This window comes from Sinocyclocheilus anshuiensis, unplaced genomic scaffold (assembly GCF_001515605.1).
Source record: "Sinocyclocheilus anshuiensis isolate Anshui unplaced genomic scaffold, SAMN03320099.WGS_v1.1 scaffold979, whole genome shotgun sequence".
Lineage (NCBI taxonomy): Eukaryota > Metazoa > Chordata > Actinopteri > Cypriniformes > Cyprinidae > Sinocyclocheilus > Sinocyclocheilus anshuiensis.
The window spans coordinates 579983-593884 of NW_015544223.1; the positions used below are offsets into that span (position 1 = coordinate 579983).

General features: G+C 36.5%; 1 protein-coding gene across 1 annotated transcript in view; it reads left to right on the plus strand.

The window, feature by feature from the left end:
* LOC107697278 (protein PTHB1-like) overlaps positions 1–13902 on the plus strand; it is a 160258-nt gene that overhangs the window by 59511 nt on the left and 86845 nt on the right. The window contains exon 20 of the mRNA XM_016497998.1: positions 8300–8482. Within this exon, the coding sequence (XP_016353484.1) occupies positions 8300–8482 (183 nt within the window). The remainder of the gene's footprint in view (positions 1–8299; positions 8483–13902) is intronic.

Below are 13902 nucleotides of genomic sequence, written 5' to 3' on the forward strand. Positions count from 1 at the left end.
TTTAAGAAAAACTATTCCTTTATCTGGCAAATGTAAACCTGTGCAGATGCAGGAACTAATGTAGAGACTTATTACTTTTTCTGGATTGACTGGCTGTAATTCCAGACACATTAACTAGTCTTGAGGTTTATGCGACTGATGTACCAGCGTTATAGTCTCTAGCTATTTGATAACTTGAGAACTCATTGCCTCAAGTTGCATTGAAAACTCAAACATATTAATGTCTTAACATTCATAATTCTTTTAGTGCTGATGAAAGCAGATAATTAACAATACATTTTATGCAACTAATCTTTGCGGCTGCATTTGCAGTTGTTATTAAGTATTCCAATAACAGTAACTTTTTCATGAACTCTTTCATGATTCAGCTCCCATGTTTCTATTATTTTGTCCACAGCCTGCATATAGTTCCTGTCTTTCTCCTGGTTTTATTTTCGTGAGTATAAATGACAGGTTGTCGTTACTTCAGGGGGGTCAGTGTATGGAGGTGGGCTGGTTTCTGCCTGGGAGGTGAGGTTTAACTGTTGATTACAGACTGTTGGATTGTGTCTGCTGAAATGACTAGAGAAAGCTCACAGTAATGAAAGGGCTGTTTGTAGACTCATGGCTTCTATATATGGAACCGTGAATAACCTAGCCATGAATACACAAACAACTGTACCATCTATTCCTGAAATCTTACCCAAATGTTGGTCTTCTTTCTTCAATTGCTTGATAGAAGTTGAATGAGTTTAAGTACTTAATTCCAAATTGTATTAAGCTTTTCATGCCACTTGCTTTACATACATACTCCATTATGTGGCAGCAGGGTTTTCATGGCATTGAGACCAGTTAAGATCTCCATTATTTGTTTTGATATGAAGCGTGAAAGAGAAAAGGGTCATATCCATAGCAATGCCACCAAAACATTCAGAATCATCTAGAATGTCATTGTGTGGTTTAAAGCCATGGTTTCCCTATACTAAATTGTGACTGAACACATGAGAACCACAGAGCAGGTAGTGTTGCAGTTGTGTTTGTCAAACTGAGATACACTTGTAAGACATATTATGAAGTGTGATTCTTCATTTGGTTCGAGCAGTGGTGTCCAATCCTGCTCTTGGAGGGCTCTAACCCCAATTTAACACACCTAAACCAGTTTATCAAAGTCTTTAGGCTTACTAGAAACTTCCATGCAGTTGTGTTGGGGCAAGTTGGAGCTAAACTCTGTAGGACGTTGGTCCTCCAAGAGCAGTTTTGGACAGAGAATGTGTTTTCACAGCTCCAAAATCCAGTGGCATTGAGCAGATGTCCAGTTTGACACATGGTTATGTTTGGTTTTGAGGAAGCTAGTAATAAAAATCTCTTGAGCTGAGATTCTTTTCAGAGAGAAAAAGTTAGTATTGCGTGTTAGAGTGCAATATACTGGGGACAGATGTACTGTGATATTTTTTGGAGAAGTTGCTGTTGCTCTATGGTGAAGTTCAACTCCACAATAGCAATACTTTCAGCTATCTCTAACAGGGCAGAAACATCATGAACTTGTTTGTAAGATCCTGTGACAATTCAGTGGCGATAGCCATCGAGCTCTAGTAAGACGCTGCAGATGTTGCATGGCTGTTTGTGTATGAAACTATCTGTCTAAAATAAGTGAATAAAACAAATACAAAAGGCATTGAATTTTAGTATAAATAGGGTTAAATATCACACTGCAAGCCTGTCGTGTTATGGTGGAATGGAAAGGGTCCCAGGACAGATCCCTGGGGTACTCCAGAACTCATTAATGCAAACCAGGTGACTGTGGTGTTTTCCACTCACATAGCAAATGTTTGACAATACAGTGTATTGTTTTTCTCGACCTAAGCTCATTGGAAAAATGTGCCTCTACCTACACTTTTGCAAAATTCCAAAAACTTACCTATACATAAAATGTAGAGTTTGCTACTGAATTGAACAATAGAGGCAGTAAAGCGACTTTTATTCCTTTTTACACATTCTAATTACTGAGGAAAATTATTGAGTCATAAAAAAATATTAATTTTTTTGTGGTTCCTTGCACAATACTGTGTTATAACCTCAAAACTGTTTTGTCATAGTGCATAATTTGTAAACATACATACTGACATTTGCATCATGTTACCAGCTTCATATGTAAGCATGTCTTTGCTGATGTGGTAAACTTGCTTGGCAGCTCACCTGGTACAGCGTTGCACTTGAACACCTGAGTCCTGTGAAACACAAGTCAAGCTAAAATAGTTCAAAGACTCGTAGAAGCAGGCTAAAATGCGGAAAATGTGTTTTTATCTCACATTTGCTTTTGTTAACACTATTGGTTAGGTTTAGGGTAGGGTTTAGTGTAGGTGGTACGTTATTTCCTTTTTTCAATTTTTTCAGTTTCCAAAATGCCATGATACGTACATCAACAATAGTAAAACATGGCCAGATTTATCTGTTTCACACAAAACTGAACACCACTTGACCATTTCACTTTAAAGGTGTTGCGAAACGTGCAAGAAGCAATGTTTGTCTGTTGCTCATTCGTTGAAATGCATTGTGTGTTTAAAAGCGAATATACAACTCATAAAGTGTTTTTAGCTGCTTGGTTTACAATAAACAATTTTCAGGTGCTCAGAGTTTGAATTGCTTATTAAGCATTTCAAACATTTTTGTGGACAGAAAGTTATAGCATTTCTGCAGCTTTGCAATGAGAAATGTATAAAAAACTGTTCTCATCAGCCAGGCAGAAGCTTTCTTCAGTTTTCTGGAGTGGAATGGAAGTGTGGAGCATCCTACAGGACGTCTCTCACTGTAATGGTTTCACCCATGGAGAAGTGAGGGAAAAGGTCAATAATGAACAATTTTCCCAGGAAGACAGAACAAAAGAGACACGGAGTGGCATATTTATCAGATCTGAGCCAGCTGATAAGGCATCTTAGTTGTCTCTATGGGTTGCCAGATTCTATCATATCCTTAGTCTTACTCAACTCTCTTCAGTGGATGAGTTTATAAACAAGAATTGTCTTTGCCAGCATTTCTTTATCCATCTCAATGTAATCTCTGCGCCATGACTAAAAACAACAATGGTAACTGTCTAGGATCGCTTGCTGGTACAGATTCATATCTCTGTGCCATCAACCTCCCAGCTTTCCCTCCACACAGGAGCCATTTTTACACACATTCAGTAACCAACTATAGCATTTGTGACCCGTGCTGGCAAAATGAGTCCGAATACGCACAGGCTATTTTTGAGCTACACGCAATAAAAGTAAAAATGTAGATTTTAGTCGAATTTGAGGTTTTCAAAAAAATTAGTTCATTAAGCCATCGTCTAGCGATTCCAATGCTCCAAATAGTAATTAAACATCTAAAATAATCTTTATTTGTACGTTTTCTGAGAGGAGTACCTTTTCTCTGCTCGCTTCTTGGCTGACTGTCATCCGAAGCACCCGCCCACATAAAGGCACTTCCGACTGCGAGCAATCCCGATAAATATACACATATACAGTATTTAATTACAGTATTTAAGTATTCACGCAAACATAATCTGTTATGTCTTAAAGGAACACTCCACTATTTTTGAAAATAGGCTAATTTTCCAACTTCCCTAGAGTTAAACAGTTGAGTTTTTGGGGACTATTTTCAGGCGCTGCGTAATATCATTGCGAGAGAGTTGTGTACGAGATTCTATGGATTTTATTGAATCATTGTATGCTGTTGATTTTTCTGTCGATGCTGTTCTTCTCGCTACACTTGATGTTCAGAGTCTATATACCAACATCCCTCATGAGGATGGCTTACAGGCGGTGGAACAGTTTCTAAAACAAAGACAGAGTGGAGTAAAAACCTAGTACAGCATGTTTGCTGGATCTTATAAACATTGTTTTGACTAATAATTACTTTCGGTTTCAAAATGATTACTACATACAAGTGAAGGGAACAGCAATGGGCAGTAAAATGGCACCAAATTATGCCTGCTTGTATATGGGTGTATTTGAAAATGAGTTCATTTTAAATTAATCAAATTCTTTTTTACCTAAGATAATGTTTTATAAACGGTACATTGATGACATCTTTATGATAACGAATTCTACACCCGCTGAATTGTTGCTGTTTTTGAATTATCTCAACTCTAGAACTGAACACTTGAAATTTACTATGGAGTGTGATACAGAGAATATCAGTTTTCTTGATGTAAAGGTACACATTTCTGAGGGTAAACTTCAAACTGAATTTTATCGTAAACCAACAGATCGTAATACGATTTTAAGAGGTGATAGTTTCCATCCAAAACCTCTTATTAAAAGCCTGCCTATTAGCCAGTTTAAGCATGTGTGCAGAGTGTGTAGCACTGAAGAGTCTTACTCTCGATGGTCCGCTGATTTGACTTCAAGATTTCTACATCGTGGTTATCGTAGGGAATGGATAGAAGAAGCTAAGAGTAAATTTGATGATAGATCTCAAACACAGTGCCTACGTGCTACGAGCAATAAAACACAACTAGGCAATAGCCTTATTTGTTCGGTTAGGTATTCAGCATTAGGTGCAGAATTTCGTAAGGTTATTTACAGGCATTGGCATATTATTTCTAGTGATTCTAAATTGTCTCATGTTTTCAAGGATGGCCCCCATTTGGTTTTTAAACGTCAAAGTAACCTGCGTGACATGCTTGTAAGATCGGAGTTCCCATCTAGTGTAGTGAAACCTGTCACTCTTACTCTTCCTCCTGGTAATTATAGATGCGGCAATTGTGCCCAGTGTACTTTTACATATAAATGTAAATCTTTCAGCCATCCACACACTGGTCGTAACATACTGATACGCGGTGCAATTACTTGTTCATCTACACATGTGATTTATCTTATTCGTTGTCTGTGTGGTCTCGCTTACGTTGGTAAAACTTCTAGATCATTACGCACCCGCATTACTGAACATCGGAGTAATATTAGGACGGGAGTTGAACGCAGTCCTATAGCATCTCATCTTAACAAAGTGGGACAGAATGTTAGTGCCTTACAGTATATCGGTATAGAGAAGGTACAAAAACCATTGGGGGGGGATTTTGAGAGGAAACTTTTACAAAGGGAATGTTTTTGGATTTATACTCTAAATACGTTGTCACCTTTTGGGTTGAATGAAGATTTTGATATTAAGCCTTTTCTATAGGATTGTGTGTATTTTTTCATCTGTCTTCAGTATTGTTTGAATATTTTGAGTGATTATTGATCTGAATTGATTTGTTAGTTTTTTCGAGTTTAAGATTTGTATTTGACCTGTATTGATTTGTGTATTTATTCGAGTTTACTGCGGGTTTTCTCTCTCTCTCTCTCTCTCTCTCTCTCTCTCTCTCTCTCTCTCTCTCTCTCTCTCTCTCTCTCTCTCTCTCTCTCTCTCTCTCTCTCTCTCTCTCTCTCTCTCTCTCTCTCTCTCTCTCTCTCTCTCTCTCTCTCTCTCTCTCTTTCTCTCTCTCTCTGTTTTCTTGTGGGAGTGTACCTGCAAAGTGATTGAATGTGTCTAATTAGAATGATCACCTGTTACTTATAAAGAGTTGGACCATTTCACGTAATTTGTGCCTGACGAAGACCTGATGGTCGAAACGTTGCCGCAATAAATTATTTTTATGGAGCAGTTACATCAGTGTGCTACGTTTGTATTTTTGCTATAAATGTGTTTTAATACATAGTGTCTTCATAGTGAAAATTGTAGATATGGCAGGTCTTCCATATACTGTATTTGTACACTACTGTTCAAGATGTGTTTATTTTTTAAAGAAATTAATAGTTTTATTCAGCAAGGATGTTTAAAATGTATCTAAAATAATAGTAAAGACATTTACAGTGCATTGTTATAAAAGATTTCTATTTCCAATAGTTTTTTCTGTTCTTCAAAGAATCGTGAAAAAATTGCTTCATGGTTCAACCGTTTTCAACACTGATATTACGAAAAAATGTTTCTTGAGAAGCAAATCAGTATATTAGAATGATTTCTGAAGGAGCATGTGACACTGAAGATTGGAGTAATGGCTGCTGAAAATTCAGCTTTACATCACAGAAATAAAATACATTTTAAAATATATAAAATTAGAAAACACAGTTATTTAAAATTGCAATAATATTTCACTAGTATTTCATTGTGGCCAGACTTTTCTTTTAAGATATTTTTGTGGTCAAATCAACATTATAATATTTATGTTTTATTAATAATGTAAATATTGATCACATGCAAAATTTGACTGTAACGTTCTTAAGATTTTGTGAGATTCACCCATGGAAACTTATGCTCTTCACCAAAAGTGCCACGTCCATTCAAACAGAGGGGCACATGCCCTCTGAGATTTTAGAAAAAATAAATAAATACTTTCTTTGAAAATTAATTATGCATAATTGTAGTTTTTCATTTTAGTGGCAGTAATCTTAAATCTAAATTTGGTAGCTTCAGTTGATTTACACCCAACTGAAAAGTCACTGTGTTGTTTTTAAAAAGAGTGCCCAGGAGACCAAAGGGGCTTCCACTTGTGGCCCCTCAAATGTGCATGATGCCCCTGCTCTTCACCACTATCAGGCAGATGGGCTCTATGGCTCCAGACCGTGTTGCTGATGCTTTTTCAAGAGTTTCATGTTATTTTGGTACTCAAGTCTGATGATGAGAGCTTCAGCAGTAAAGTGCTGTATTTCGACAGTTCTCTTTCTCCTGAGGGTATGAACAAGACCACTGACTAATGACATCCCACAAACAACTATAAAAATTTATTTTTTTAAAATCTGTTTATCCTGACTGCACAGATATTTCTGTCTCTTCGTATTTGGCTACATCCCTCGGGGAATAAAGCATTTTCTTGCCTGTCTTTTGCATTGGCTGGGGTTTGTTTTGGGCTTAAAATGTTACATTTCAAAATGGTTTGGGGTAATTTTAGAGTATATAATTTTTGTAGAATGTGCCCATGGGTAAGTGGTGACCACACTGATGGGTCTAACGGTTCTGCCAGCTGTTTCATGTCTGTTCTTTTTTAACCAACAGCAAATTTGAGCTCTTCAAGATAGTGGTTTGGTTTCTAATCTAACTCATCTTAAGTGATACTTAACATTGTACATAATGAAAACCCACTTCCTGTTTCTACATTTTTTTTATTTTATTTTCTACTTTGAATAAGGCACTTAAATAGATAAAGAAAAAAGTTTGTATTATTCTCTTCCTGAACTAAAATTCAGCATTTGAATATACTGTTCTTCACTGAGAAAGTTCAAGAACTGCCATCTTTTCTCAAGGGTGTTTACCTAGGACTTTCTCTTCTTCATTTAGTAGTTCTTTGTGATTTTGTTTTTGCCCAGCTGGCATCAATCAACTCTTGTACTCTCACTCACAAAAGCTCCTTCACTGAAGGTCTATTTAGATTGGCTGTTCAGACCTTTTTATCAATACACACTGATCTTTAATAGCAGTTGTCTCTCTCAGACACTGTTTCAGTGTGTTTTTTGTGCTCTGTGCTTTGTGGTTTCAGGCAAAATATGATTGACTGTGCAGGTGAGGTCTGCTCTCCAAGAGCATAACTTTATCAGGCCTGAATGATGGGCTAATTTTTAGCAAACGTTAGTCAGTAAGTACTATGCTTGGACTTTTTTGCTGTCTTTTGATGTTGTGGAGCACTGTTTCTTATGTTTTTTCCCCTTTTGCCTTGTTCTGTTTATCTTTACTCATTTCTCTCTTTCAACAGCCTCTCATATCCCACTTTTCATTGAACTGTATTAAAAAAAGGAAGAAAGGAAAAAAATCATTAAGCGAAACACTAATGGTTCACTCTACCCCACACCAAGACCTGCTTAATTTTTCAGATTGCTTATGACAAGAGACGTCTTAGGGTGAATTTTACAGACTATATCCAGGATATATTTAACTCCAAAATCTCCAAACTCCAAAAGACAGTGAAGTCTTTGCATTATGACATTATGTTTTAGGATGATTGCGCATTCTCATTTTCGTGACTTCTAAGTAGTGCTAAATACTGCTACAGTAATGATAATCTCATGGGAATTACCTCTGACAATAAAGGTGATTTCAAAGAAACTCTTGCAAACTCTTCTTTATTAAAGATACGAGGTGGAGCATAATGTGCGTACTCTAATTGTCATCAAAATAATATTGCAATGCATCTTAAAAGTCCTAAAAATAAGCTTAATTTTTTTTGCTAAATATAATTTTTGTTTATTTTACATAGAAAAAAATGTAATATAAGACGTTAATCATGAAGCCTGTAAAGTCAGGACATCAATTCATTTAGTTGTACCCTTAACTTGAAACTCTCTCTCTCTGTCTGTCTCTGTGTCAGGTTATAGCATTAGCAGATGCAGCAGAAGACAACCGGGAGCGTTTGATCCAAGCTTTTACACGTTTGCGGAGCGCCACTCACCTCCTCATCCTACTGTTGTCTCTGTGGCAGGGGCTCAGCTCAGAGCAGACTGCCATCCTGGAGGCCACGCTCCTACCACTGCTGCAGGACACACCGCAACTTGTGAGAGAACACACACACACACAAACCTAGCCTTTGACATTAGACACCCTCTTGAATGAGCAGCCTGTGTCTGGCTGATCTGGAGAATCTGTTTCCAGGTGTTGGGTGACATGGGTGCTGAAGCACAAAAAGCTATAATACAAATGTGACAGATAAACACACAGTGAGCATTACTGACCACATTACACATTTTACTCCAGACAATTTTCTCCAACTTCGTTCCCTTCAGTGTTTTTTAGCTATTAAAATAAAAATAAATTGAATTTAATTTGTTAATTGAAATAGAATTAAATAACCTTTTGAAATTGAAATAGAATAAAATATAAATATTAGAATAAAAACCTTTCAAAACACTGCAAATAAAAAACAGAAATATAGGGAAAACCATACATGAATGTGCACAAATACATGAGTGGCATCCTTCTCTAGGTTGACTCACCCTTCCTTACAGCTTGTTTCTTTAAAACAAAATTGTCCCACTCAGCCAGTAGAATTCCTGCAATGCTTTATCTCAATTTCAAAGGCTCCAGTAATGTAGGATGTGTCTTCTAATATGGTGAAACCAGACTCCAATAGCATTGTGTTGTTCCTGATATCAGAATATATGTAACACACATGATAGAAAAGATGTGCTATTACTCTTTTATGTTTGAACTTGTTGGACGGAAAAATCCTATAGACTTCAATTGAAGAAGGCACCCGAGCCATATCAACCGAGACCATAATATCGTCAAAACTTGCTGGTGTGATCTTTTGACTTTGACTTTGAAGTTGATTCAGTCCTCACCACTTTTTGAAAGCCATTGATAGCTTGCAATAGCATGTAAAACAGATAAATATCTCTAATCTGTCATGCTTCATAATTTTGTTTATACAGTATATGTAACACACACACACACACACACACACACACAGAAAAACATTTACACCATCCAGATTATGAGGGACCTGATATATAAACTTTGCCACACACATAATGGGAAGTTTTAAAAAAGTTAAACTGTGTTATTATGTGCACACAGTCCACACACCGCAGTGCATACACACTCTTTTATCAAAGTGATGAAGTAAACAGTGCTTTCAATTTACAAACAAATTAAATATGCTACTAGGGCTGCACAATTAATCGAATTAATCGAGGCCGTGATTTATAAAAAAAAAATTATATATATATATATATTAGAGGTGTAACGGTGCACAAACATGATGGTTTTTTGATGGTCAAACATGATGACAAACATACCTCGGTTTTGACATCACGGTTCGGTGCGGTTTCAGGTACAGCAGGGGGAAGACTAAATATAAAATTGCATTTTTTAATATTAAACAGTTGTTTACTGAACAACTTGCTCTTTCTTTAAATAAATTTAATTATAATAAAAATTTGCTTAGGGATAAAAATCTACCTTAGATTCTGCTCTAAACTATAGGGAGCCCTTTTACATTACTGTAAGGTTACAATTAACAACAGAGCCCAAACTTAAATATAATTACTATTTATTTTTAAATATAATAATCAACACTCAACTTAAAAAAAATTTGTGCAAAACATGTAAATTGCAAATAATGCAGTTTTTAAATTAACTGCTAGATTATAAAAAATTAATTTGTTGTTGAAATATGATCATTTACACAGTGGCTGAAACTTGTTTCATAACAACATTATTTAAACATTAAGACATCACTAACAGGTGAAATCAAATGTAATGATTATATAGTCTAATATTTTGCAAAATGCTCCTCTCTAGACTTCATTAATAGCACACTAATGAGCTGTGGACACTGATGACCTGCCTGAGGTAAATGAAATGCTACGTGACATTTTGTTTAGAAGCTGTTTTATTGCCGTCTTTCCGCGGTCTAAACACTGATTGAGCGATTATATGAGGCATGAGATGTTCATTCATGTTTATTTCGCGTTAAAACTAGTAGTAAAGAGGAAGAGATGATCGCGCTGCCGTTTGAACAAAGGCACCACACTGGTTTGAAGTTTCATACAGCGATGTCACGACAAATCAAAACAGCATTTATTGTTTGAATTTTCTGAAAAAAAAAGACATAATTTGAAAGATGAGACTTTATTTCTTATCAAAAGTAACAATATATGAAACTGGAAGTTTTCAATGAAGATCCATTCGTGCAGTGCTTAAAAACAACGCTGTATTTGTTCAGTACACATGTGTACCAAACCGAAAGACCCGTACCAAAAATTTTCGATACTAATATATGTACCGTTACACCCCTAATGTGTATGTATGTGTGTGTATATGTGTGTGTGCTTCATGTTTCAGAGTGAAACATTTTCTTTACAGTTGTAAAGTATTTTTTCTTAAACATTTAAGAAACATTTAATAATTAAGAGGTTCAAACGTGTAGTGCTGAAACCCTATTGTAATAGTTAAGATTTTCAAAGATCACTATTCTGACCTAAAATTGATCGGGCATACCAAACTGTAAGGCGTCGAGACCTGAAACTTGGAGGGATGGTAGTACCTACCCCATCTACGTCACCAAGGCTCGCCCAGATCAGCCTGATGGGGGCACTACAGTGACCAAAAGTATGAAATTGCTCATAACTCCTAAACCACTTGTTGCAGACTTAAGTGTCTCATATCATGGGAATGGCCTTCGCTCAAGATGAAAACAAAACACATGTGGATTTGTGGATTTCGGCTATTTTAAATTTGTTGAAAAACCTACTTTTTCAAACTAGGGTTTTCACCCAATCAGTGCAGAAAAAATCTCTGGAGAGTAAATATTGATAATTAACCAAAAAAAAAAAAAAAAAGTTGAGTTTGACTCACTGTCGCAAAGGGATGCCAAAACGTTCGAAACAGGTGGGGCCACTTTTACTAAAATAGCTATAACTTTTTAACAGAATGAGATATTTACACCAAACTCGATGTGCGTATGTAAGACCTCAATCTGAGGTCACATGACAATAATCGTGGAGTTTGGCCACTGTGTGGTGCTATAATAGGCCAAACATAAAAATAGCTATAACTAGCACAGCAAATTTGAAAGTGTTAAATTAACACTCACAGTGAGAAAATTAACACTTTTTAGGGGTTTATATAGGTCCACACTAAATAGAGTTAAACTAACACTTTAAATAGTGTTACTTTTTTTTGCACTTGCATAGAGTTAATTGAAACTACACTACGTGTGTCAATATCTTAACACCAAGAGACTTATTTCCACACTAATATAGTGTTCATACAAAATACAAACCCGGTAATTAAGTGTAATCTGTATTCGACTAAAAATACCTGTGCATTCAGTGTAAAAAAAAAGAAAAAAAAGTCAACGCTGTATCAGTTTTAAATTTTATTTTTAACACAGATGTAACTATTACACCAACACAAAAGGTACACTATATTCACCATCATCTGACCCATATAAACACTGCAGCTCAAAAGGCCTGTAGAACAAGCTGTTGGCTTTTGACACCAGGGCTTCCTCGTAGAACAGGTTGAAGACAGTGAACTTTAAAAAGTTCAAAGGCACTCAAGGAGCTGGTTCCAACGCAAGGGATGAGGCGCTTGTCCACAACGACGTAAAAGTGGTTGATCCTGCCCTTAATCCTTCCTGATCTCAGTAGGAATGGCTGGTGGCCCTCCCTCCTGCTGAGATGGCCTTCAATACTGGTGCAGCACTGAAAAAAAGCACAAACAAATTAGATTAAATAAACAAGGGAAAAAAACCCCCACTAATTACAATGTGAAATGATAAATGCATAATAACACATATAACACATCTTAACCCAATATGTGCCAAACAAAACCAGTTGATATCATGCTTTGTGTATTACAGTGAAAGGAAAACGCCATTAAAAATCCTCACCCCCCACTCCACAAACTTAAAAAAATAAAATTAAATAAAATTTGCTGATACACCCTCAGTCAAATCAAGCTATGTGACTGACTGACTTCATTAGAACACAAACAAAGTTGTACATGGATATCCGAGAGCTGTAGGTCAATATAATGCAAGTGAACACGTGCAATCAGTTAGAGTCCAAAAGGAACATTTAGACACATTATGCCAGTTATTTTCAATCCCTGTCCTGTGGACCCACCGCTCTGCATGTTGTATGTCTCCCTTATTCAACAAACCTGATTCAGATCTTCACCTCATTAGGTAAGAGCTCCATGAAATAAACTAAAGTGTTAGTTCACCCAAAAAGAACATTTTGTAATTTACAGAAAAGGTTGTTACCCACAGGTTGTTCCAAGCCTGTATACATTTTTGTACTGCTGAACACAAAGAAATTTTGAAGAAAGTTTGTAAACAGGCCACTTTGTACAGACATTAACTATCATAGTATTTTTTTTTTCCTACTATGGAAGTACCTACAAGCCCGTAACCAGCTATGAGGCCACCGAGGTCCGGACCTCGGTAAATTTTTCATGTTCAAAAATAAAATTGGTTCTTTGAATTACTAATTTGCTGTTAAACTCCTCATATGAATGCCTGCATGACATGTATAATTCAGTTTAGACAGTTTGCAAGAATGTTTAGTGTCCCTGTATGAAAATAATCACTGGATTCGCTGCGATACGCTGGCGGAGTGAACGAGGCTTGAGAGAGTTGTGAGTGAGGGCGCAGGCGCAGCCTGATCCAGCTATTATAAGCATTTTTTGACTTGTCTTTTCCTCTTAATTTAACACTGTAGAAAGTTAATAAAGTAGGAAGTTGCAGTTTAGAGTCAGCAATATCGTTATCTTACCATATTTGCAAAAGATTGGAAATAATTTCTTTTTATTTCTTTTTTCTTTTTAGTTTTTTGTTTGTTTTAGTATCAATATCTGGCAACACTGCACCGGCACTTAAACTGAAAGCAATCAAAAAAGCCCATGGACAGGTTTTTGCTGACAGGATACTTCAGTATAGTTACATTTTCACAAATCATGCTATAAACTTTAATAAGAGCACTAGACAAAGTTATTGTAGTTATGTATTGTTGCAATAAACAACTGATAAAATTATCCATCCTTAAATATAGTAAAGTATTAACAAATTTTGATGCAATAAATGGCGCTTTTCCACTGCGTGGTACGGCTCGGTACGGTTCACTCTTGGGGGGTTTTCCACTGGGTACAGTACCTGGTACCTGGTACTTTTTTTAGTACCACCTCGGTTGAGGTTCCAAGTGAACCGTACCGTTACCAAAACGTGACGTGTAAACTCTGCTGATCACGGATTGGCCGGAGAGAATTGTCACTACCTGCGTCACTGAACTTGTGACACAAACACAACAGAACCGCTAGATTTAAATCAGCACAGCCAGCGAAGGATCGAACGCAACTGTTTTGAACGAGCCCACCTTTTTTAACCTTTTAACCTTTTTGTTTCGTTGTCTGTTGAGGAAGTACAGACGTTCCTCTCGTTGATAGCAGAGGAGCGGATCCAGCGAGAGC